The following is a 25849-nucleotide window of genomic DNA, read 5'->3' as shown; positions in this document are numbered from 1 at the left end:
TCCGCACCGCAACCCCTCGGCGAGACAGGCAAAAGGTGGACAGAGGTGGGTAGTCGGTTGACCGCTCAGAAAGACTAGTATCCACCTTCTGTATCCCGGGCACAACCCGGGGGCCTCTTTACTGCACCTCTCCAGACACGCAGACTGTTAGCGGATGAAATACCCCATTGTAAACGAGTGATCATCGCATTCAAGTCGTGTGAAAGGTCAAGTACTGGTTTGTTTGGACAAGGGTACCGTTACCCTTGAAAGCACTGAAAACGAGGGGAAGACCAAGCATTATGGGGGTTGTAATACGCTAACAATCCCCATGCCTGGAGAGCTGCATGTAGCCCAAACCGGTCACCTCCATCCAATCATGGCTCTCTTCTGACCCGGTGATATACCGTCTGACCCGAATAAATACCGAGCGCCCTATGAAGTTTGTCCCGGTGGGTATGCTGCGTCAGTTGATATAGGTCTGACTCCAAGGTTTATCTGTCGTCTGGTCTGGTACTTGCTCGTCTTTGGCTGGCTGGAAGGATGGATGGATGAGTCCATCAGTTTTCTTCTATCCACATGGGAGATGGGAGAACATGAGAGGCCATGGGAGTGAGAATTTGATACCTAACGAGTACAATGTGAGCCATCGGGGTCCTTCCTGTGCATGTTTTCTCTGAAAGTAGTACATCGGGACTCGACCACAATCATAAACGTGCTGAGCTGAACTCTGTATCAAATGAGAAAATCCTGTTGTTTTCCGATAACGCAATACCTCCCGCCCCTCCCCCAGGCATACCGTCATTCCAAGCCTATCCCCACATGTTCATTCAACTCCCTTACTTGGATATTCAAGCAAGACGTACCCGCCAACCTCCCGCACGACATATTTTGTTGCCCTCGCGATCCTGCTCCCATTGCTCATCACATCATGAATCCTGTTGAGGCACGAAAAGGGGCTCCAGCCCATCCCAGGCGTGTTGATCCCCGCTGCCGTACTTCTCCCGCTGCTCCCAGTACTTGCCTGTGAACTTCCAGTACTCCTCACCCGTCGTAGGGCACTTGGCCTTCTCGAACCAGGCGGGAGTAAAATGCTCCCCGTGCTCTTCGCGGACCCTCCTCCGCTTGCGCTGGTCGTTTTCGAGACGATCCTTCTCTGCAGCTGCGGTGTCGTACTCGCCATCCTCCATGGCACGTTGGTCTGGGCGGTACCGAGAGTCGGTTGGTGCGATCCATTGCCGCAGATTCTCGTCGAGGTGATTGAATGTCAAGACGAAGGGCGTCAAGTTGAATGGAATGCCTTCTGGTCGCTCGTGGGCTTGCCAAAGGAGGAACGCCTTTTGAGAATCACTGATGCTCCCGCGGAGAATCGATCCTCCATCTGTGGGCTCCTCGACGGTAGCTTCATATCCAGGCGTGTAGCGAGCGTAAAGCTTCGAATTCCAGCGGCCTCCCAAGCTGAAGCGTGGTCTACCATCGGAATCCATAATCTTTCCGTTGAGGTGGTAGGCACTTGAAGCTTTCCAGCCGCGAGGCTTGAATTCGAGTTTGCATTCTTCGCCGGTTGTCCAGTTCTTGATTTCCATAGGGCCATAGTTGTCGACAGCTGGGTTTCCAGTTATGATTCCAACAACGCAAGAGGTGGGTTTCTTCCAGGTGTAGAAGTCGGGTTTGCCACCGTTCGTAGGCCGTAATTCCAGGAACCATGTGCCAAGATGCTGAATATCGAACGTTCTGCCCAAAAATTTGGACTTGACGTTGGCTTCGCCGTAGTATGTCCACTTGGCGGATTCGGCGAAGGCTGCACCGATCGGAGGATGATGGCTGACCTGCTCAATGAAGAAGCGGTAGCCCTTGTCCGGTCTTGCATACTCAAAAGTCTCGCCCAGGAGCGGATTGAACGGCTTTGCAACACGTCCGATGGTCGACGCAAATTCACTTGCTGCAAAAGCCGCCACGTACAAGAGTCGCTCAATGGAATCTGAACGGTCTGCTGCGAGGTCGAGGAGATCCGCGTACTCCATATCTTCACCAGTACGATATAATAACGATGTGGGTTCGTTGAAGGAAACCGGAAGCGTCATCTTGGTCATGTCTTTGCCAATCATTGACTTCAAAATACCCTAGTGTCCACGTTAGCACCCATTTCCGACAGGAGGGTTTGCATTTACGTACCCATAAGCCAACCTTGGGTCGGTTATCACTATCCAGCTTGAGCCTTGTCCTTACGCCATTTTCGTAACCCTTGTAGGTGCTGCTGACATCCAGCCCGCCCGAGACGACTACTGCCTGTTCGGCATTACCCAGGTTTGCCGATTCAGATGGAGGTAGTTCTTCGACATCGACCTCGCCAGCATCCACTGCGTCGAAGAACTCCTCCTGCTCAGATTCCGAGTCCTCTGAGATGTCGACCACCTGAGAGAGCGCAGTCGGGCGCCGAAGAATACTTTTCGTCGACGGTGACTTCCTCCCTTCAGTGACTTCCTCTTCCGTTACGCCAGTCGATTCGGCGGGGACGGCGGGGACGGCAGGGGCTGCGCTGTAGCTGCTACCAGGGCGTCCGCCATCATGGCTACTTTCCATAACCTCCCGGAGGGCACGCTTGGTAATCTTGCGTTTGTGTTCAGCTTCTCCAATTCGAGCCTCGAGGATTTCTTGCTCCTTTGCGACCTTTGCCATGCTTTCCTCCCACATTTGTCGCATCTCGATCTCTTGGTCCAGACGGTACTGCCAATGCGCGTCACGGTCTTTGGATATCCTTAGGAGATCACCCATAAGACCCTTCAAACTCTTGATAGCGGCGTCATATGTCGCAAGTGCCTGCGCTGCTTTGGGATCGGCCATCGACATGCCTGGGTTTCTGTTTGCCTCCGCCTGTAGTGCCGCGCTGACCTGGGCCAATGTATCGAGCTGCAGCTTTGCCGACTGTGCGGTGATGTTGAAAGCGTCTTTGGTGGCGGTGGGCCTCTCTCCACCGCTCGACTCCTCGTCATCGTCCTCATCATCATCGTCGTTGTCGTCACCAGGGACTGTTGGGGCGCCGTTGCTATGAGCTCGCGACAAGTCATCGGCCCCTCCAGTTTCGGCAAACTCATCGTCAATACTTCCTGTGGTACTAGCGTGTGACAGTCCAGTTCGAGAAGTGGACAGCTTGGTCGAGGGAAACCTGGACAACTGGACGCTACTCCGCGCTTCCCCCACACTGGCAGCCTCACTCGGGTCATTGATAGAAGCCTCAGCTGACTTGGAGGTCAGTTGGTCCTTCGCCTGACGGAGGTACTCGGCGGTCTGCGCCTTTTGCTTCTGCTCCTCTTTGGCTTGGTCTTTCATCCACTGGATTGCGTTGTTCAGAGCCCAGAACCATCGCTTCGCCTCGACCTCGTGATTGGCCTTGAGAGTATATTTGACCGAGGACTTCCCAATGATTTCAAATTTGGTCTTCTCGTCCGGGCTCATATTAAGCTTCGCAATGCGCATGCTAATAGCACCGCGGCAAGCATTTTCCGCGTCGTCTTGGTGTTTGTAGTAACTCAAGACGCCATTCTCGAGGACGAACCATCGTAATTGGTAACCCTTGCGGTAGTTTGTCCACTTCTTGAGGTAACCCTTCATGGTCTGCTCGCGGCCACCGAGGGGATCGGCGGCAGTAGGCACAGCCCCACCTTGCGACGCAGCATGCCCGAGCACGGCTTTCTCCTGGATGCCCCGTTGCGCCGCGACTGCGGCAGGGGACTTCTTCAGCATGGCGCGGGTCAAATCGTCTTTAGTCACATCCTGAGGCAGTTTGCCTCTGCGGTCTCGTTGGAATGGGTCTGCGCCATGTAGAAGCAAGGCTTGGATGAGCTTCGTGTCCTTTCTGCGAGCGGCCTCGTGCAGTAGGGTACCTCCTGCTTGCACTGTGATAATATCAGAAGGCAGCTCGTTACTGTTGATATCCAGAATGGTCTTGACTCGAGGCTCCTCTAGCACCTGACCGAGAGTGTCGTAGTCCTGACGTCTAACGAGGTCCTGTACGTGCTTGACTTTGTCCTGAACAAACAACGTCCGGGAAAGTTGCAGTTGTTGGAAGATGTCGGGGTTTCGTGCGACGTCCAGAGGCAACTTTCCTTGGTTGTTCGCAATCGCATCGTTTATATCTTTTTGCTCCAGGAGCAGCCGGACTATGGGCCCACGACCCTGAGCTGCGGCTATGTGTAGTGGAACATTGCCATCTTTGTCACGAGCATTTACGTCGATATACCCGGCACCATCTGACATTACGTATTCGACAACATCGAACTCGGCGCATTGTATGGCAAGGTGGAGCACTGTGGTGTCCTCGAGTGGAGCAATATTTGTCGCATTGATCGAAGAGGTGCTGATTCTCGTGGGGTTCTCTGAGGTCTCACGGATCGCTTTAGAGATTGCTGCTGTGTTGCCGCTCCGCAAGGCTTCCACGATTCTAAACTTGCGAACCGACTGTTCGATAGTGGTTGCGCCTCTATCACCGATGTTGAGGCTCGCTCGAGAAACCGCCTGCGGGTTGGCGGCCGGCTGAGAGGAGACACGGCCAAGGGACATTCTGGAGTTGTGTCCTTTGACCGACTGCTGATGGACGGGTATCGAGGTGGGGGACTGGGCCGTTGTTGGACGAGAAGTGAGACCCAAAGTCGCATGCGACACAACGTCTTCGGATGGACTGTTGTCGTCGTGGCGGACGTCTTTGTCCTTGCGACGCAGCAGAGAAAGTGCCGCCGAGGATCTTGACCGCTTGTGTTGACTGCTTACAGAGCGTGTCTCGATTAGCTACCGCGGAGAAGACGACGCGTTCATGGTATTGACAAGCACAGGCGCACACAGGAAGCTGTTGAGTGGGCAATAGACGGGGCGCACGCCAGCAAGTGGTAAAGCTTGATGGTTCACGTTTGTTTAGATGTGGCTACTCACCTATCCCCTGTGTCGGGCATGTCGAGCAGATTCCACCGAGAGTCAGAGTTTATTCACTGTAATTGTGGAGAGGAGGGGAGATGGCCATGGATAGGCCGACTTTTAGGAGTGCGTTTAGAACTGTAGACGTGGGACGGGTGACGGGATGAAAAGCGATCGTGGCTCTTGAGGTATTCCCCCTTCTGCAGGATACAGGATCGTCTCGAAATGACGTCTGGGTTGATGACGCACGGACTCTGACCATGTCCTAATCCGGCCCGGCAGCCCAGGATTAGCTTTTGCTGTGGACTGGGAATGCTCACAAACAAGGAAACATGTACATGTGAGTTGTTCATTGTAGTCGAGTCCATTTCTTCAAGATACGGTGACATAACGTGCGGGATCGAGAACACCTTGCGTGTTACGTGGTGATAAGCCTCGAGCTCTTAATGCCCCCAAATATACCGTCGCTAGCGGGTCAGGGAGCACATGAGAGGAAGTCTTTAATCCAACCACCTTCGGGGTGTCTCAATATAAGGCCGACCACTGTACAGAGCGAAACAAATCAAGTGGATTCTGGGTTATACCAATAGCTATGGTTACATGCCATGTTCGTGCTTGCGGCTACTCAACCAACAGAGGGAATTTTGGCCGTTAGAATCAGTATTCTTTGGCAGGATGACAGGGTGGCAGGGTATGGCAGGGTATGGCTGAGTGTATATAAACCGATTTCCAAGCTGTCTTTCCATTGGCCGGAATGTTGATGTCCTATTCTGCAACAAACAGTGAGTATAAGGGAGTTGACTGATCGACATGATCAGTTCGTAGCCTTACTTCGACTGCCTGACCATGGACATTGTTCCAGGAACTCATCCTGAGCCATGATATAAGTCGGCAATAAGCTTATGGCCAGCTCTAGATGTGTCACCTGTGATGAGGAACACCTTGTCTTGTTGGTGCGGGAGATAGCTCTCTGTACAGGAGAAAAGGTCTGGGCTCAAATGTTCACAGTTCCTGTTTGCTGTCCCGGGCTTGGAAGAGATAGTAATGCTAATGCTAGAAGCAATTGGGCAATTCGAAAATGAAAGAAGTACCTTAACTTTAGCTTTCACATAGATAGCTGGGTAAACACTTGCTTGCGCCCCAAAGCACATGGTGCTCAATCGAACAATCATATGCCGCCAATAACTCGAGGCTGAAGTGATGGTTTTATTGTGATTGTCAGTATTGGCGTTTTCAAGCACACATCTTTCGCCGAGGATAGTCATTGTTGGTGTCAACAGCCAACGTACGGTTTGACGTGACAAGCCAGGTAGTAAACGCCGCCATGAGGCTCTGATTATGAAGCTCAGAAGCTCAGAAGCTCAGAGCAAGGTCGACTTCTGAATAATGGAGGGCACTCACTTCGAGCCTTAGGCGACGTCATCAGCCAATAATGCCCCACGGGCTTGTGTCATTTTAGCCCCATCTAATGGGAGAAAGTATGGTGCTCCGGCTGAGTCAGCAGACCGTCGTTGAGAAAAATTATAATACTATTCATTCAACCGAGAAACAATGAAAGCTGCACTAGCTAAGTCAATACGTATTCGTTCCCGAGGGAGGTTTGTAGAACAAAGTCGTGATACATACACAGCATGGTGGTCAGCCCCATTCCGAAGCGCCGATTCCTTACCATTTACCCCGCCAAATCTCCATACCTGCCGAGAAATCCTCATTGAATCAACTGAAGCGTATAGTCGGAGCTTCATGCCAGAAGCCATACAATATTAACTTTAAGTCGCAACATGAAGCAACGCTTCTCCTCCCTAGATGTCAAGGTTAGCTTCCATAGTCCCTACGGATCTTGGGTCGTCGTCGAGCTGACTCGAACGCTTCGCAGGTCATAACCCATGAGCTCTCTTCGAGCTTAGTTTCCTTGCGACTGTCCAATATCTACGATCTGTCCTCCAAGATCCTTCTGCTCAAGTTTGCGAAACCAGACAACAAGAAGCAGCTCCTCATCGACTCGGGCTTCCGATGCCACCTTAGCGACTTCGCGCGCACCACGGCTGCGGCTCCCTCTGTCTTCGTCCAGAAGCTCCGCAAAGCCCTCAAGACCCGCCGGCTCACTGCAGTGTCGCAAATCGGCACCGATCGAATCATCGAGTTCCAGTTCAGTGAGGGCCAGTACAGGCTGTACCTGGAGTTCTTCGCCGGCGGCAATGTCATCCTTACCGATAACGAGCTCAGGATTCTCACTCTGCTGCGCCATGTGCCCGAAGGAGAAGGTCAAGAGCCCCAGCGGCCTGGCCTGATGTATTCGTTGGAGAACAGGCAGAACTATAGAGGCGTACCTCCGTTGACCAAGGAGCGAGTGCGTACTGCTCTGACCACGGCTGTCGAGAAAGCCGCTGCTGCAGCTGCGTCGGCCGCAACTGCGGGCAAGAAAATCAAGAAGAAGCCCGGAGACGAGTTGATAAAAGGCTTGGCCACCACCATGCCAGAGTTCCCGCCCATGCTGGTTGACCATGTCTTCAAAGTGACCGAATTTGACTCCACCACACCGCCAGCAGCTGTGTTAGGAAAGGAAGAGCTGTTGGATCACCTACTTCGCTCCCTCGAGGAAGCTCAGAAGATTGTTGGTGACATCACAAGGTCAGGGACGTGTAAAGGTTTCATTCTCGCCAAGAAGAAGCCTGACTCGGCCAGCGATGACACCAATGAGTCCGATCAGGGCCGGCCTTCGAACCTGCTCTATGAGGACTTCCATCCATTTCTACCTCGGCAATTCCAGGACGACCCAGCTTACACGGTCGTCACTTTCGACAATTTCAATAAAACGGTAGATGACTTCTTCTCGTCCATTGAAGGACAGAAACTGGAATCAAAACTATCAGAAAGAGAGGTTGCAGCCAAGAGAAAGCTCGAGGCGGCTAGAAAGGATCAAGCGAAAAGGATAGAAGGCCTGCAAGAAACTCAACAGCTCAACATTCGGAAAGCGGGCGCTATACAGGCTAACGTTGAACGTGTCGAAGAAGCTATGGAAGCCGTCAATGGCCTCATAGCGCAGGGCATGGACTGGGTAAACATCGAAAAGCTTATCGAGAGGGAGCGTATGCGGAATAATCCAGTTGCTGCTCTGATATCACTGCCTCTGAAGCTGTCTGAGAACAGCATTACTCTTCTGCTAGGAGAAGCGGAGGATGTAGAGGATGACGTGGAGGCGTACGAGACCGATTCCTCCGAATCTGACAGCGGCTATGCAGGCACAGAAGCCTCGAAACAAAAAGCTCCAGACAGACGATTGGCAGTTGAAATCAATCTGGGGCTGTCGCCATGGGCGAATGCAAGAGAATACTATGACGAGAAGAAACAAGCTGCTGTGAAGGAACAGAAGACGGCACAACAGACAGCGATGGCCCTGAAAAATGCAGAACAGAAGATCGCTGCAGAGCTCAAGAAGGGGTTGAAGAAGGAGAAACCAATTCTCCAACCCCTCCGACGCCAAATGTGGTTCGAGAAGTTCGCCTGGTTTATATCTTCCGATGGTTACCTTGTCCTTGGCGGCAAAGATGCGATGCAGAACGAATTCATATATCGCCGCCATCTCAAGAAAGGAGACATATATGTGCACGCTGATCTTCACGGTGCACCAAGCGTCATAATCAAGAACAATCCAAGAACGCCTAATGCTCCAATACCGCCTTCGACTCTATCTCAAGCCGGCGCCCTGTCTGTTTGTTCCTCCTCTGCGTGGGACTCGAAAGCCGTCATGCCGGCGTACTGGGTCAACGCTGACCAAGTGTCCAAGTCGACGGAGACTGGAGAGTTTCTGCCCACCGGTAGTTTTATGATTCGTGGGAAAAAGAACTTTCTGCCTCCAACACCACTTCTGCTTGGTTTCGGGTTGATGTTCCGAATCAGCGAAGAGAGCAAGGCCAAGCACGTAAAGCATCGGCTCCACGACACGGACGAGGTATCGGTACCGGTGGCGATGTCTTCGACTGCTCAGGCCAGCGAAGAAGCTGATTCGTTAATCGACGACAACGATACCCTCGTAGACGGCGAAACCGTACCGGCTAGTGACTCGGAGCCCGACGTCGGCGACGCTGAAGGCAATGCTTCTGAGCAAAGACAAAATCCGTTGCAGTCATCTAGATGTCAAGAGAACGAGGATGAAAGTGTGGATATGGAAGAACCTTTACTCTCAGAAGACATGCAAGGCCTCAAAATCTCCGAAACTTCTGGGCCAGGCGATGCTGAACATGAGAGTCAAGATGCACATCAAGAAGATGAGGGAGATGATTCCGATTCTGAACCCCCTGTCGCCAATGTCACGACTCAGTCTGGGAAACCAGTGCCGCAACCCCAAGTGCCGAAGAAGCAACAAGCGAAGCGCGGTCAACGCGGCAAGGCCAAGAAAATAGCAGCCAAATACCGCGATCAGGATGACGAAGACCGTGCTGCCATCGAAACTTTGATAGGCGCCACCGCTGGCCAGAAGAAGGCCGAAGCAGAGGCGCAAGCAAAAGCAGAGCGCGAAGCCGCCCAAGCCGCAGCCAAAGAACGCCGCCAGGCCCAGCATCAGCGCCAGCAGCGTGAGACGGCTAAGCACGAAGAAGTGCGCAGGCTGATGCTCGAGGAGGGCATTGAAACGCTAGACGACGACGACGAGGCAGACCAGACCACATCGTTAGACAGCCTCATCGGCACGCCACTCCCGGGCGACGAGATTCTCGAGGCGATACCCGTCTGCGCGCCGTACGTGGTCATTGGCAAGCTGAAATACAAGGCCAAGCTGCAGCCGGGGAGTCAGAAGAAGGGCAAGGCGGTCAAGGAGATTTTTGACATCTGGCGCAGGGCTGCGGAGAATAAGGGCGTCGTGGATGAGAACAGTCAGGATTCAGAACGCATGTGGCCGCGCGAGGTGGAGCTCATTAGGGGGATGAAGCCAGAGGAGGCGATCAATTCGGTGCCGGTAAGGCTGCTAAGGGTTATGGTGAGTGGTGGTGGAGGCGGCCATGGGAATGGAGGGGCTAGTAAGGGGAAGGCAAAGGGGGGGCAGAGGGGGAAGAAGAGGTAGGCTCTTAATTGAGCATAACCAGAGTCAGACATCGAGGTTATTACCCAGTTGTCACATCAGGTGCTACTGGAAAAGACGATAGTCCATCTGTGCGACGGTACCGACCAGCAGAAGACTGTGTAGAGATATAATGCAAGGACATCTATACTTGGCAGCAGCATAGTCTCCTAGTATATAGACTTGATGATATAAATATTGCTTGGTAAACAGCTGGTATAAATGGATAGAAGCTGAATGTACTTAGTCACTCCACGAGTTGCGATCTGACATGACCGTAGTTGACGTATCCGACAGCACCAGGTAGGGAGGATTTGTTACTTGACCCAGTTGTGAATTTATCACCGATTGATATTCTTAAATTGGACTGTTACTCTGGGAATCAAATTCAATCCAAGGTACTGTGCTCAGCTACTTGGTGTCGCAACATAATCATGTATGGAAACAGAGTATCCTGGAGTGGAGCAACCCCTTGTGAGTCTAAGAGGAATACCCTATCCTGCTTCATCCGTCGCTTCTGCACCTGTGATACGAGGAGTAGCACCTAAGTAAGCAGAAATACTATACCTGGTGTGATTAAACACGTGAAGACACATGCGACGATGGGCAATATCACAAAGATATGTACATGGCCATTTTCTATCTTACAAAGCATGTATGATAGGCAAGGCCATCTCTATCGAAATACACACAAATATCAACCACTGTTCATGTTGTGAAGATCATGTTTCACATCAGGCCTAGAGAAGCATGGTTCTTTTCGCTCTCAAATTTATCAACAGGCCAGAGAACCCAGCATCATACTGGAAAGTCAACATACGTATGAGCAGTAAGTTGATCTCTTTCGAAGCTTCAGTGACTAAAAAGCCAAGTCATCGAGAGCATCACCTACCCCATAGCACACGTCAGCAGAAATGTAAAGCTTTGGATAAGGAGAGTCCTATAGTAGCTATTCAATCTGACATATTCCCCTTCACCCAGATTGCACTGCCATCCTGTCGACGGAACCAACATCTTCAAGCCTGTGACGTTTCTGATTTGAGTCCCCCCCCCTTCCCAACGAATCCAAGGCTTAGCTCGTGTGAGAGAAGGGCAAGTAGGTAGATAGGCGTTTCGCCTTTCGCATTCAAAGTATCGAACGCCGACCTCTCTCCCAAGACAACGGCTTGTAGATACCGTGAGAGCCAAGAGACTAACTTCCCACTAGACCAACGTCGTAATCTAACGGCATGGGAAAACGGTAGTGAAGTTATCACAATATGAGCCATATCGAGAAGAACAAGACTACTACTTACATTATACATGCCCCGACACCACGCTACACAAACTTGACGAGTCAAGTGATGATAATCCACCGAACATGTAGGGCATGGGTGGGTAGCTTAACTAATAGAATTCAAGTTTCAAGAACCATGAAGCCTTCATACTTTAGTAAAGTACCGCCTAACCACCTACCTGTCCACCTATCGGGATGCATGTTGTGACACAACTCTACCCTACCCTACCCTACCCTATTGCAACTAAACAAGCATAATATTAAGGTTTTGGGGCAGCACTCGGTTCCTCCCGCATCCCACAATGCACTTGTAAAGTTGTTGTTGTTGTTGTTGTTATTGTTGCTGTCGTAGATTCATCCATCTCTAGAGCTGGCTCCAGCCGTCTATCCTTATCCTTACCTTTACTCTGACCCAAGAACCCTGCCAACCTAATCAACACAATAAGCCCTCGTGAACCGCGCCTAACTCTTCTTACTACCAGATGCCAACTTGTCAACTTGTCAAATATGCAGTGGGTGGTAGGCATGTGGTGAACCGATAGGCCTCGTGCCGTCTGGCCACATCTTGCATTGTGCGGCCGCTTGGCAGGCCCGCAGCTGCGAGCGAACCTACACCACACAACCTTACTGGCAAATGAATGCTTCAGTTGAAATGCAGATCTGGACAAGCCACGCCACAGGCAGGAGTAGGCCCTCACGCAACCCCAACCGGTGAGACTAAAGTAGGTATTGTGGTCCCCTCGTCTCGAATAAAGCCAAGCTGCGAATCGTTGAATGGCTTTCCAATCGTTCCTTTGGCAGGCACACCCTGGAACATCTAACTAGCTTTAATGGGAACGGACTAATGTCAACGATGACGTTCCCATGCGCCGATGCAAGACATCGGCACTGGGATCGACGTAACAGAGACCGGCCTCCAAACCAACACTGAAAGAGCGTGTGAACAGTTTTCAGGGCAACCAGAATATATTAAGAATGCAATCGGTGAGGTATAGGAGCTTGGTCCCCCCCTGGTAAGCACAACGTAGTATAGAAACAGCGCAATGCCAAACGTGTCTATCCCCTGGTACAGTGTGACTCGAAGACTCCTACATAACATCCTGTGGTATCTCCTCCTTGAGCTCACTTGGTCTCGTTTTTTCTCTTTGCAAACCGGTCCAAAGGGCAAACAAAAATCGTCTATTTTGAGGGTTGAGACCTTGCGCAAGCAAATCAAATATGCAAAGCCCAAGCCAGCTCGTCGCTCTGCTTAGGTAGTACCTCGTAACCGGCCAATTCGGGAAACACAAAAATCAAAAACAAGCAGACTGATAAAAGGCAGTCCAAATCGAAGATTCGTAAATTTGCCTGCCTACCCTGGCAAGTTGCAAACGTAACCTGTTTGCCGTATATCGAGGAGTCGTCTGACCATCATGTCGTCGTTGACTGCCAAAGTGGACCTTCAGCCGTCTATTTTTGTACGATTATGGTACAATGCGCGCGGGCGCACTCGAGTTGAACACTAAAACAGTGCAAGACAACGCGTGGGTTTCTGGTGGTCCGAGAAATTCATCGAAACAAGGAGCGTAATCAACGCAAAATTGGTTCCAAGAGAACAGGAAGCAGACTGGTGATATGAGGGACGGGGGATTACACAGCTCATCACAGCGAGCCCACTGATCACTCATCATCACGTTTCTCTCCACGTCGCATGCGTTCGCCCCAGCGTCTCTTGCCGATTCGAGTTTCGTAGTGAGGCGCCGCCGTCTTCACATCTTGCATCATGGTCTCGATGGCGCTGCGAGTTTTGTTGCGATAACAATCCACTAGTACGATTAGTTTGGTCCATGAGAATAGTCAGGAAAGGATTTCGGTGTCTTACGGGCTCTTTGCAGGAAAATGGTGCGACCTGCAAACACACGACTCTGCAACCACGCCATGCGGTAGCCCAGGTCGTTCAACCGAACCTCTCTGCCACGTGTGCCCTTACGAGTTCGGGGGATAGCAACCTCGGCGTCGGAGCCGTCGGCAGTAGGGATCTTGACCATGATACGATCTCGACTATTGTTGCCTCTTGATCGTCCAGTCCGGCCACCTTCGACCTCTACATCGTCGTCGCTCATATCGTCTTGGAAAAACCGACTTCCCGTAGCGCTGGGTGGCGGGCTCTGCATCTCACGCGGGAAGTAGCTGCGAGGGAACACGGATGAGCTTTTACGGAAAGAGTCTGGAATCTCCTTTGTGTCGACACTTTCTAAGGTGACGCGAACCCGCAGGCGGCAGCCTCGCTTGTTGTCTTCGACAAGAATGAACTTGCGTTTCTTAGCTTCAGGGATATCCGGAAACAAGCCTGAAGGGTTCTCGTCGTCCTCTCTGCTGTGGCGGTGGTTGGCGGCGATGGCATTCTGATGAGAAGAGCCGCTGATGCCGTCGTGGACCGGCGGCATGGACGATCCGGAAGCCGAGGTGCTGGGATACTGCTGGGGGTAGCCGGCGAAGACCTGGGCGGGACGAACGTCGTCCGAGCTGCCAGAGCCGGGCCCAGCCGGGGCTTGGTGGTGGTGATGATGAGCCTCATCCATATATTCTCCGTCCCCTATCCGAGAGAATCGGGTTAGCATGCCGATTTTGACCAAGAGGCTGTGGCAGGAGGTTTGGAAATCAGAAATCAGTGGCGACAGGACTCGTAGAAGCAACGTGACAACTTGCAATGACAGTGAAGGGGTTGCTGTGCAAAAACAGGCAATGACATGGTGATGTATGTGCCAAAGGTTTTGTGTGCAGTGGGATATGCAGACCAATGCCATGCAACTTTCGCCAGCAGACAGACGACTGGGGCGCCTTGAACCAGCAAAGGTCTAAAAGTGCAAGACAAGGCAACTAGATAATATACAGAACAGTGCCAATATCCCCGAGGATTCCCATGCGCGCCTGCGGCTATGTGCCGCTATATAAACAAAACATCCAAAAATACCAGACAAAAGCCACTAGGTATAATGATAAAAGGTATCATGTAGTAATAGCACAACAATGACAACGACAACAATAATGCATCAATCAATCACATCGAGTGAAACATACCGACTTCGTCTCCTCCACCCTGGGCGTTTCCTTCGTGCGCGTGGTGGTGGTGCATCTGCGGACCCATGTTGCTCATTCCAGGCTTCCCCATGGCTGGTCCCCCACCAGGGCCCATGGAGCCAGGGGCGGGGATCCCTGCCGGACCACTGGGGCCGGACATGTGCGAGGGATGGGGGGTCTGAACCGCCTTGCGATTATTCATCTTCGCCATGCGACGAACCCGGCGACTTCGCAGCCGCGGATCTTGATTGCTGTTGCGCCAGCTGTCAACTGCGCGCTGGATCAGTCCTCGCTTGCCGCGAAGAGAAGGGTTGAGCTGTGCCAAGGCCCACCCAACCGTGTTGCACTCTGTCTCATACTGCAGACGGTTGCCTCGATACTGATCCTTGGCGCAACACGCACGCGGGTAAACGCAGTTTTCGGTCTTGAACTCAGCCGAAAGCTCGTCCGTGTTCACCGATTCTACGTCGCAACGAATCGTGTACTCCATCTTGACGCGATCCCGAGAATACTCAAAGGCAATCCACTGGACACCATTGTTGTCCTGCCGCACCACGAGCGGCGTTGTCGCCGGAATAGGACCCGGAGCAGCGTTATTGTTAACGCCCGGAGTAGATCCCGTCGGCGTGGACAACGGCCCTTGGCCGTTCTGGCTGTGCTGTTGCGGCGTACCAAGAGGACCAGAGGCCGGTCTTTGCAGTTGCGGTGGTACTTGCGACTCCATCTTGGCGTGTCGCGGGCTACCCGTCATTCCAGACTGCGCGTGCTGACTCGCATGTTGGGTCATCTGATGCGGTTGTCCACCGTGCGACATCATCATGTTAGGTTGCGATGTCATGGACTGGTGCGGTTGCTGGGCGTGTTGTTGGTATGGAGAGGGAGCAGGTTGTGCCGGCATCGACGAGTACTGAGGCTGCTGCGCGCCATAGTACATGGATTGCTGTTGGAGTTGCGAAGGCGGCTGGCCGTAGATGCTGCGGTGCTGGTCGTGACCAGAAGGCGACGCGACGGAAGCTGGAGAATTGGATTGAGGCGTGTGATATGACATTGGCGGGTAGGGTCTGGGCATTTGTGCGGCGGCCATCATGTCGGAGGTATCTGTATTTGCCTATCAGTACGCGATTCGGCGCGTCGCCCATGCGCGAAGCCAAGTTGGTGTTGAAAACTCACCTGCGGATGTGTATCCGCTGGTCGTACCTGGAGTGCTATAAGGGCTCTGGTGAGCGTAGTACGGCAAATCCTGCGCGTGCTGAGCACTGGGAGGTTGACCCGCGGGTTGATAGGACGAGTACGCGGATGGAAGCTGCGGCTGCGGTGGAGGCGCCTGATGGTGTTGTTGGTGAACAATGCTTGAGGGTCGAGGATGCTGTAAGTGCTGGGGAGGCGCCGGACCCTGCGAGTGGTGGGGGTGGTGCTGCATAGAGGAGACAACCATTAGTTCTGAACTCTGAAGTGTCAAAGCCAAACAGAGACAACCATGGAAAGTCAAGAAAGTAAGAACGCGTCGATATTTTATTTTTTCGACACTGTCAAGGTCTGGGGAGCTTTAAACATCCCCTGGTGACGAGGTTCAACGGGTGAGGCGTGCCTGGGACAAGGGGCAGCAGGTGGATATATGACCAGGGCTCTGCCTACTACAGCAGGAGATAAAAGGAAGGAAAAGCGGTACCAGGTAATAACCACTCTGCAGAAGTTCTCGCTCCGCTCCTTGAAAGGAGCGAGTGGATATAGGTCGGAAGCGGAATCCGAGGGCCAAAAGGTTGATCAACTAGGTACTCCTCCAAGCTTATTTGGGACGCGACAATAACAATGCTTCGAGCTGACCGGAAAAGTAACAAGATGGGGCCGACAGGGGAGCACGAAGGACAAAAAAAAAGTGACCAGAGATTTGGAGATCGGAGCGAGGATTTTAGAATGTGACTGTGAAGGGGGCAGGGTCGGTGATATTTGAGGTATGGGAAGCGGGTTTGGGTAGGGAGTGAATTGGGGCCACGGTATGGGGGTTTTCTTGTTGTACCAGAGTACAAAGTACGTCCCAAGAGACCGTCCCGAGATATAGCAGGAACGATATGGATGCTTGCTTGGTACAAGACCAGTACGGGTGCAATGCCTGCGGCGAAAGCAGATTTGTTGGACGGGGGCAGACGGGGGTGGTGTGGTAGTGTGGGACAGCGCATGGAAGAAACGTGACAGGGGGCCGGGGGGAAGGCTGCATTTTAGATGAAATGGCCAATGGCGGCAGACCTTAGAGAGCCCGAGGAGTACGTCTTTACCCAATAGGGCAGCTTTGCCCCGGTGCTAGCCAACGGAGCAGGGGGAGCTCTTTTGGCGAGCCCTCATGGATCCAGGCGGTGTGTGAGAGGCCGAGTGCAAAGTACTTGGGTAGTCTATGCAGTCCTGCGGGGACATCAAGGTATTCCTCAAGTACTCGGAACGAAAGCATGGCATGTCAACGCCTCCTTGATTCCATCGAGGAATAGGTAGCGCAGGATATCTTTGAGTCTTCGCTGCAAACGCATTGCACTACTTTGCTTGCGATGTGTATTTGCTCTGCACAATCGCCTTCCCTTCCCTCCCCAAACAACTGTTGGGTCGGTGTCTTGCTGGAAGTCTGAATCAAAATGTCCCCCGCAGTGTGGGCTGGCCGGCTTGTGCGATTGCTGAAAGGTCGCTGTGATTGGAGAATGATGAAGGCCCCACTGGAGACCCCCACCACCGTCACCCACTAGGTACTCAAAAGTCTTTCTCCAGGTGGGTTTGGTAGACGCGTCGACAACTTTTCAGACCGTCAAGCTTCTTCTTGCCGATGCCCGACTGCTGTCTCCCTTCCATCCGTCCATCTATGTGAAGCGGCCCTTCAGTCAATGCCCGACGTCGACGGGTCGGTCAGCGTGCTTAGGCGCTCAGAGACATGGAGAGACAGCTTTTTTGTTTTTGGTTCTTTTCGGGTTGAAGATTTTGCTGACGTCGTGTGTCGCAACTGATTCATCGGGGCTTTTCCACCACACGGGACCGTTTTCAACTAGTCTCTCAATTTCCTCACCCGCCACGCAGGTTTCGCACTCGCGTCATGTTCGAAATTTCCTTTTCGGCTGTCAAATTGAGGATTCCGCGCCCTCGAAGATTGCACTGTGGCTAGTGCACCGCATAGCAATGACGAATCCCCAAAGACTCCAAATGTCCCGCATCTGCAGCAGCACACTGCACCAATCCATGCCCACTTGAGCTCGGACGTTGCAGTCACGTAAGCTTCCAGCAAGGGGTGGAGCCAAACATTTGCATCGCTGCCCTTGACGGTGGAAGCTAACGCAGCCCACACACGCGCTGTTCCAGAAGAGTCCCCCGGTCTCTTGTGAAACTGAGATCGCCCCTGCAATTCCCTCCATGGAGTCCGTACCTGGTCAAGCTTGCGACAGGCCTGCGATCTTCTGGGAGCGATAGGAATCGGTGCATGCTGTTGTGTGATCCCATGAAGCCCACCCAAGCACTACATGGGTACCCTGAGCCAAGGCATATCCTCGACACTCTTGAGGCTGATTGCCCTGGGCCCACGACCTCGAAGCAGAGAGCCGCTTGAACTACATCTGACGAGCAGGCCCGAAGAATGCTCAGACTTATCTGCGAGTACCGTGACAAGTGTTGAAATGCATACAACGCGTTGAAAAGTGACTACAGCAAAAACCTCAACTCACCGGATCGTTTGATTGCTCCTCCTTAACGTACGGGCCTGGAGCCTGCCGACGCTGGGCCATTTCCAAGAGCATCTGCGCGTGCCGCGTATGAGCCCTTATGCGATCTGTGACGAAAGTTACTATAAGTCAGCTGAAAGACCCAGCCGTTAGAGACAACGATAATCCATGACTCGGAAAGGCTTCTTCTCCACATGGCTCATCTCGGGTCCGCCGTTGGCAATGCCACGAGTTGGAGTTTTGGAGAAGTATGGCCAGTGGCTGACCGGCAGACAAGAAAATAGCCCTTGTCATCCAGGAATTCCCGGCTTCAGGTTGCCTGTGCGTAAAGGCACTCGACGACACTTTCGGCATGGATTGTGGGATTATGCTTCGATGGTGCCAAGGGAGGAAAACTCACATGACAGCCAATAATCCCAGTCCGGCTTTCCGTGATCGTGGGTACCAAACTGATGGTTGGTGTTTTTCCCTTCTTCCTTGGCTAGTGATCAGATGTGAAACGACAGCTGCGCTTGTTTCTTCTATTGACGATGTCAGTTTCGAAGAAGAATATTATGGAGTCGACTGAGACTCAGCGGAGTCAAGTATCTCAATGCACACAAATCATGGTAGTTCAATAAATACCACTTCTATGAATCGAACAAGAGACAAGCCTGAAGAATGAATTGTGGTAAACAAGTCATGCGGCACGATTCACTCTCATTTATCTTGGGAAGAAGGGTGCAGGGGGGTTGGATGGACACATTCCCATTGATATTAGGCACTCCAATAGTCGACAAGAAGTCAAACAATCAGCAGGCCTTACGATGGTGATAACATATTCAGATCATGGGATGACAATAACCGCGCTTTGCAGACATACCTTAAAGAAGAAAATTATGGCTGGGATTTACCAGGTCTGGATACCGTTAGTTGCGTGTTTGGTGAGGCCGGTTGAGTGCGTAAGAATCCGGTGTACGAAGGGCTAGACAAACCCGAGTTGCTGGATATGGCGGCGCGTCTTGGTCGCTCTTTTTGTTCGTGGTTTACAAGGTTGGACCCTTTCAGGTGATGTCTCGAAGTTGGAACTGCGTCGCAAAGACTCGGAATCGGAATTATGCTTTGATATACCCTTGCAGACAAGCGTCCATTCAGAAAAGATAATGAATCTGTCGTGCCGGGGCTGAGGATTTGGGTTTGGGTACTGTGTCGCTGAATTAGTCCATGCATGCCAACCTGGTCTAGGCTGCAAACGTCAAAAGAGGAATCAACAGGGATAGTAAACATTGTCCAAAATACAGGATGAGATGCGGCTTGGCAGGGAAATGTATAGAGCATGCAGAGACCAGGGTGGTTTTGGTAGGGGCTGCTCAATGACGCAATGCGCATCAAGTCGAGGCTTGTGCGGCCGCGTGCTGCTAGAGGTAGGAAGACGGTTGGGTATGGCGCAACTGGCACCAGACGTTCAAGGTCGTGTTCGGGATTTCATGTACAGGCATCAAAGTAGTGACGGACCATGCAGAGAACGGATGCTGATAGACCACTGGGTCCATTTGTGAAGAGAGAACGTATGGTGAAAGAAAGGTGCTGGGCAAGGGTGATGGCTAACTTGTAAGTTCCCTGCCTGCGAGACCTGGAAATAAGACGCCGCGTAAATAGTGCAAGCAGGGGGTGACAGTGGGCTTTAAGAATCCGAGATATCTCAGGCTTGGGAACAAATTATTTGACTTTTGAGAAGCCACAGCCACTGTCCCAGTATGCCTTTCACATTGCAGAGGGAGGTAAAATTTGACTTACGGATTGTTTCATGCGTTAGGATATTTTGTTGATAGTTTCCGCGAGCAGTGAGTAACAGAATACTTGGCTAGTGGGCCGTTACTTGTCGCTGCTATCTCTCATTAGTCCAGGGTTGCGGACAATGTGTGGGCATGACTCTCTCATACTCACTCTCATTTGTGTTGGGTCTACAACCCGGTGAGCCCTGTTAAGCTTGAGAATCGATATATGCTGAAAATGGCCTGCTGGCAACAGGAACGAGCTTTGTGTTACGCTGATGGCTGTGAATAGTCTAACTCAGCCACTTGTAAGCTCGATCGTCGTTCCAATAGCTTGACAAAACGCGGAGAAGGTCGACGGCGACCTGCAGTGAAATGAATTGGGCTGAAGTCGGGACGACGCTGCGACCTGATTGGACCCGGTCCGCGCTGTGCGATCTGCTTCTCACTCAGATATATACGCACCTACCCGTCGTGTGGTGTCGCCAAATATAACTTATGTAAGTCGCAACTTGTCGATCAAGAAGCTTGCCACTTGTGATTCTCGACTGTAGCAGGCTGGGAAGACTCGGGATGACGTGTGCTAGGTATTTCCTCCTTCGGATATCAGATAGTCAATCGACTTGGTTGCGGGTCGCGGTGAAGAAGAAATCTTTGAGCTGGCTGCTCAGGGGGGCTAGGCCCAGGGTACGGGAAGGTTGCAGGGATAACCGTAGTCGGTCAAAAACCTAGTCGAGACAACAACAGCTGCTGGGTGTCAGAAGGTGACTAAACATTTTAAAGTTGTGGAAGCTAGAAGGAAGGTACATAGCATATATGCGACGGGGTGGACAGAGATGGGAACAGAGATAGGACCACAGCATGACACCACTGCATGTACCAGAACACGCTGCCATTCGACATCTCGCAGGGTAACTCGACACACATTGTGTTGCTTGCTCTGACCAGGGAACGTGCAGGGGCGTTTATGCGAACAAAGCCAAGATCCGACGTAAAAGTGAAGGCGCGCGTCGCTGGCGCGTGCCGCCCACGCGCAATTGACTCAGGTTTGTCCGCTTCAATGCAGACGGGATCATGAAGAGAAACGAGGGACATGAATATTGCAAATCAGAAAGAGTTTGTTATTTCGTACATACCTGTAGAACGCAGTGGACTCAAATCTGACAGAGACCTGGTATGGATAACGGTCGTCCTAGGATCTGCTGCTGTGTAGAAAGTGTCGTGCACCTCCAAAAGTCGAGATGGTTTGACTGCAGGTACTCGATGCGTAGTACGATACAACTTGGGACAGCAGCGCCGCGTTTTGTCGCAATCTGCGTGTTGAAAGTCAGAATATCGGAATGTAACAATGGTGGCTGGCGCTGGGCAGAAAGAGAAAACGCGAACTCGGGCGTTAATGCGAGCAATTGCCTCTGGAGCTGAACAACTCGTAATCTGGAAGATTTTGAAGTCATCACAGGAGGTTATATTCGAGCGGGGGGCGCGACGCTTTCCCATGGCTGTGACGTCGGAAGCGTGCAGGGATTCAGATAGAGGTAGAACTTACGGTTCAGTGTCTTGTCAGCCGTCGAAAATACTCATCAAAGTGTCAAAGGATTGACGGAGCGACAATGAGGTTGGTTGGTACGATGTCGTTGCTTAAGTTGAGCAAGCGTGATGGCTGGCAGTTGTGGCAGGCGCAGAGAGAAGACGAGTGCGCTGGGCAGGTGCGCAAAAACTTGTCAGGCTGCTTGAATCACGTCAATGCCCTGTAGTGAGGAGAGAAACAGGCGATTTGCAAGCTCCCTTAGCAAAGATTAAAGTCATAGAAATGGGAAACTGAGTACGTACCTGAGATACCAGACGATGAGATTTGATCGGAAGTTGTCTTGTAATTTTCAGGTTTGAATTGCAACCTCAAAACTTTGACCAGGGTCGTGAGAACGGGCGACAAGGGACCGTGGTCAGTGGAGTGTGCACCGGTAGCCGTTGAAGCGGTTCAACGGCGGCTGGTAGACGTGCTATGTCAGGGGGGCCCACGACAACACCCAGGCAGTGCAGACGACAGGACTTCAAGAACCTTGGAAGAAGCAGGGGGGATTAAGGTCCCGCCAGTGCAGGAACCCTTGCAGGGTAGGTGGTCCAGTGAGCTGAGCTTGCGATGCGACAGGCACTGAACTGAGATCTCACGAAGTCATTCGTTCGGCCTGATGGATGCGACTTGATTCAGTAGAACGGGTTTGAACTGCACGGGCGTATATGTCGCTCACGCACGCGGGATAGGGCTGAGATGCCAGAAAGATTCAACGGCTTCCACTGTTGAGTGCTGTCAAAGTTTTGGCGTCCACTGGGTCGGGTGGTTCATGGGTTGCTAGTGAATTCTACCGGGTAGCGTCGAGTCTCGACATCAAAAAAGCTTCGAGGTCAGCACAGGGATTCATCAGACGGGGCGATAGGAAACGACTAATAACGCACGAATGCACGAGTTTGACAGGCAGGAGCGAGGTCAGTTTCAGGGTCAAGGGTGGAAGGAACAGCCTAGACTTTAATATGGATATCCTTTACCACTTACTTGCCTTGCAACTCGAATATGAATTAGCAATGCAAGTACTTCGTACTTATGTAGGATTCCAGCAGCTCGGGTACGGGGCAGCGCAGCACGACATATCAATCACACTTGGCCTCGACGCCTGGTGCCTTAATGCTGTCAACACCAGCTCCAATCAATATATCTCTACAAGCCCACCTAGCCCACCACAAAATGGTAATGTGATGCAGATGGCGGCGCCTCCTTGGCCTGCCTGGCAAGGCGCGGCTCGTCGGGAACGCCAAAAAAGAGTTGGAACGGGCGGTGATTGAAGAGGAACAAGGAGTGCGCCGCCAGGCTCCACCTAGGGAACTACTTCGGACAGGAGGGCCAAAAAGCGACACTCGGGCACATGAACGCGGGAAGAAATCAAATCGCTGGTGGTCTGAAGTCTTGCGGTGTTGGAGGGATCAGTGTGCCGTGCGAATGAATGCCTTATCTAGTATACGGTACCCGCGATGTCGCCCTTGTATTTCCCCGCGTGCAGGTCAATACCAATAGTCGCGACCTTCCAGGGTACTGTATACGTGTTGGAAGATACCTAGTGTCACGGCTGCGTTCTTCCACACAGTCCAGCAGCGGTATCTCCGTGGTCAAAATACGTTCTGTGAGGTTACGCAGCATCAGTTGCGGAAGGAGGGTCCCACCGACCCGGTCTCCACGGTTGGGAGATGTTACAATTTGACACATGCAAACATTGAATCGTGGCATTCTTTGCTTTTGACATTGCTATAACAAGTCTCTGGAAGTCCAAGCGCTTGTTTCTGTTTGAGACAGGCTTATGAGCCGTGCCTCTCCCTACCGCGCGTCTTTGAAGAAAACAAATGTCGTTACAGTCGGCATCGCTCGCTCTCTCCGCTTGGTAATTCCCGCGTGCATGCCATTAGCCATGCTAAGGACCAAATGGGAAGTTGTCGCCGCTGCGACAATCTCGTCTTGGGTCTATTTTTAAAGTCGCCCGTCTCTCCGGTACCTTGCTGTGTGAGTGTCCCAATCACGCACAAGCCATCTTCTTCCCATTGAGGGCGGTCCAATCACGACGGCCAGCGTCCCGAAGTAGACACGAAGTTGCCTGCACATCCCGTCGGTTTGTTGGAATTAGATATATGCACAGGGTTGGGGGCTGATCAGAAGCCAGCAAGCAGACCGATCCAAGGGTGTATACAACATTATTAGGTACGAATCATGCAGAGCCGGAAAGCAGATTCCGCATTGGTGTCGATGCGCCCGAAAATGATAAGTGGAAATTTCATTGCAAATTGAAGTCTATTGCTGCGTAATCTCGATCATAAATGCTATGCAGGTTTTGCTGAGGTGAATACGTAAGTCTTCACACGGCCTGGAGTCGCTGTCATCACCTCTGACGACCTTCCGCCTTGGGTAACGCCCCTAGAGTAGCTGCTCTAGGCCACCTTTTGGCAGAAGTGATGAGCAGGCAGCTTGTCAAATCTCTGGCGGTCGTATAATGCACTAACTTCAATTGCAGACAGGGCTCGTGTTTGATAAACATGATGCTATTTATACGTAGGCGATTCCCATCTTGACTCCCACCTGCATGATTACTAAGAATCATGACCGGGACATTACGTTGGCTGTTCTCAATGCTCAGCGCTCAGACTATGCACTCTGCTCCTTGTGCCGAGCAAGCCCTGGCTGGAGCCTGGCGGTTCATGATAGTAAATAAGTGTAGGTAATGACAAGCTGCCTTGCATCGAACAGCTGCATCAAAGCTGGCTGCATCAACCCATGGCCGGCAGATCTCTGTTCCTTGACGTCTGCCCACCGAGTGCCTGGCTCGCCTGGGCCATGGAGTCATCGAGTTCGCTCTAGGTGAGGTGCGGCCCGGTTGGGCACGCAAGGTTCTGACGCCCGTGGGACGAACGTCAAGTGCCTGACAAGCCTGGTGTGTTTGGTACCCTGTCGATTGGATCGCAAGGTGAAGCTGGTCGACAACTCGGAGATTTTGCCGACCTTGCACATTTCTTGTTCCCGTTGTTCGGAGGCTTATTGTTCAATTGAGTTCGTCGTAGCAAATCCCAGCAAAAACTTCAAGCCACACAACAGCCCGTCCCAAAGTTGAAATGGCAAGGACGGACAGTTGAACCCTGACGATTTGACAGATCTGACTTGGAGCATGGCATGGCACCTCCAAGATTCTAGCTACCAACCAACTCCCCCAACTTCGCCAAGCCTATCCTAGTAGTTCCCAGAAAACCAATCCTTACCTCAACACACCCTCAGGGGATCGGTTCTAATTGGCGGCTGGTATGCCACCACGGTCGCGTTGGTCGATTGAAGGCACGAGTATCCCGCCTTGAATCGAATGCATCGAGCATTCTTGTTTGCGACATTTGAAGGATGCTCACGCACAAGAAGGCGCATGAGCAAGTAAACGGTCTTGCAGATTTTTCGCTGTTGGTTTGAGGACGCGTCGAGCACCCAATGGCAGCACGCCGATTCTAGAGCTCCGGTCTCAACTGCATCTAATGACGCTTCGATTGCTCTCCAACTTGCACCACCTGCAAGCCCTGCACCATCTGCACCGGAATCCTCGCCAATAACACTCCCCTGTCCACCCACAGACAGTCGGTCAAGGATCATGCAGAGTGAGACATCAGGTTTTTCGTCCAGGATACGAATTACTACTCCCAACTGCACTAGCACGATACCACGGAGCAACATCAGGGATGGGTTACCCCCCATCCGCGACCAGGTGCAAGGTGTGAGTGGACTCCTGCTCCTGGCCGGCGTGGGAGTGTCGACGCTACACCATTTCGCAATGCAGCCATGATGATGCATGGCTTCCATCATGCCTGTCGCCCACCCTGGACCGTTGCTCACGCCACGGTCGCGATCCAGGTCGCTGAATCTCAGACCCACGAGCCACAATATCAACTGCTGAGCATATGTGAGCCCAACTGCCAGAAGCCGTTGGAGGCATGAGACACACCAGCCGCAATGTAGAAGAACAGGGTTCGACATTTGACGATGACCTTGCGATATGCAAAGCCCGGCTATCGTGGACTGCCTTTGCAACTGGGTAAGCCCAGACAATAGCCACGCCAAACGTGCAGAAGGTGCTTGCAACGCGCTACGGACAGCGTATGTGGTATAGCATCTGCCGCCGAATCTTGGACATGACCGGCCCCAAGATTTAAGCTCCTGCCCCAGCTACGCTCGAGTAGGGATGGGGCCTGTCAGATGTATACACGGTAACGGTGCTGGCAGGCAGCTATCACACTCACTGTGGTGTAATTACACTGACTCTGCGTCCAATGTGACCCTGTCTCCCGCACCGCACGCATCCGACGATGTCTGCCACTATGGATATTTCTTCGAGCAGTGTGCCGCTAGCTAGCTCGTTTCTCACACGACCGAATACATTCAAGTCACGATTAGCAATCCACTCGGGTATGATCTTCTGTTCTGAAAACAATATTTGTGTTGGCGTCAAGGCGTTATGATTCAGCCTTTCCTGATTCTGACAGCTTCGCCGCCCCTAAGATCGAAAAGAGGCATCATCTCCTTGTTTCAAGGAATCGTCGATTTCGCGGCAAGTTG

General features: G+C 52.2%; 4 protein-coding genes across 4 annotated transcripts; 1 reads left to right on the top strand and 3 right to left on the bottom strand.

The window, feature by feature from the left end:
• Positions 1–908: 908 nt before the first annotated feature.
• Positions 909–4925, bottom strand: BCR38DRAFT_459641 (Oxysterol-binding protein-domain-containing protein; the record flags this gene model as incomplete). The annotated part of the gene is made up of 3 exons (XM_040862313.1): positions 909–2102; positions 2155–4741; positions 4906–4925. 3 exons carry the CDS (start codon positions 4923–4925, stop codon positions 909–911), a joined length of 3801 nt encoding a protein of 1266 aa, XP_040712821.1.
• Positions 4926–6360: 1435 nt separating this feature from the next.
• On the top strand, positions 6361–9946 carry BCR38DRAFT_526191 (fibronectin-binding protein A N-terminus-domain-containing protein; the record flags this gene model as incomplete). The annotated part of the gene is made up of 2 exons (XM_040865345.1): positions 6361–6701; positions 6764–9946. The coding sequence occupies exons 1-2, from the start codon at positions 6669–6671 to the stop codon at positions 9944–9946; spliced, it is 3216 nt and encodes a 1071-aa protein (XP_040712820.1). The 5' UTR covers positions 6361–6668.
• A 2932-nt stretch (positions 9947–12878) lies between these two features.
• Positions 12879–15714, bottom strand: BCR38DRAFT_459639 (uncharacterized protein; the record flags this gene model as incomplete). The annotated part of the gene is made up of 4 exons (XM_040862312.1): positions 12879–13024; positions 13081–13794; positions 14280–15377; positions 15450–15714. 4 exons carry the CDS (start codon positions 15712–15714, stop codon positions 12879–12881), a joined length of 2223 nt encoding a protein of 740 aa, XP_040712819.1.
• An 8600-nt stretch (positions 15715–24314) lies between these two features.
• Positions 24315–25381, bottom strand: BCR38DRAFT_495944 (uncharacterized protein; the record flags this gene model as incomplete). The annotated part of the gene is made up of 1 exon (XM_040864746.1): positions 24315–25381. A coding segment is annotated over one exon (867 nt), but the record flags the coding sequence as incomplete, so codon positions are not given.
• Positions 25382–25849: the final 468 nt, after the last annotated feature.

Source organism: Pseudomassariella vexata (genome assembly GCF_002105095.1).
Source record: "Pseudomassariella vexata strain CBS 129021 chromosome Unknown BCR38scaffold_11, whole genome shotgun sequence".
Lineage (NCBI taxonomy): Eukaryota > Fungi > Ascomycota > Sordariomycetes > Amphisphaeriales > Pseudomassariaceae > Pseudomassariella > Pseudomassariella vexata.
Note: the sequence above shows the minus strand (reverse complement) of the source record. Positions and strands in the feature narration are given on the sequence as shown.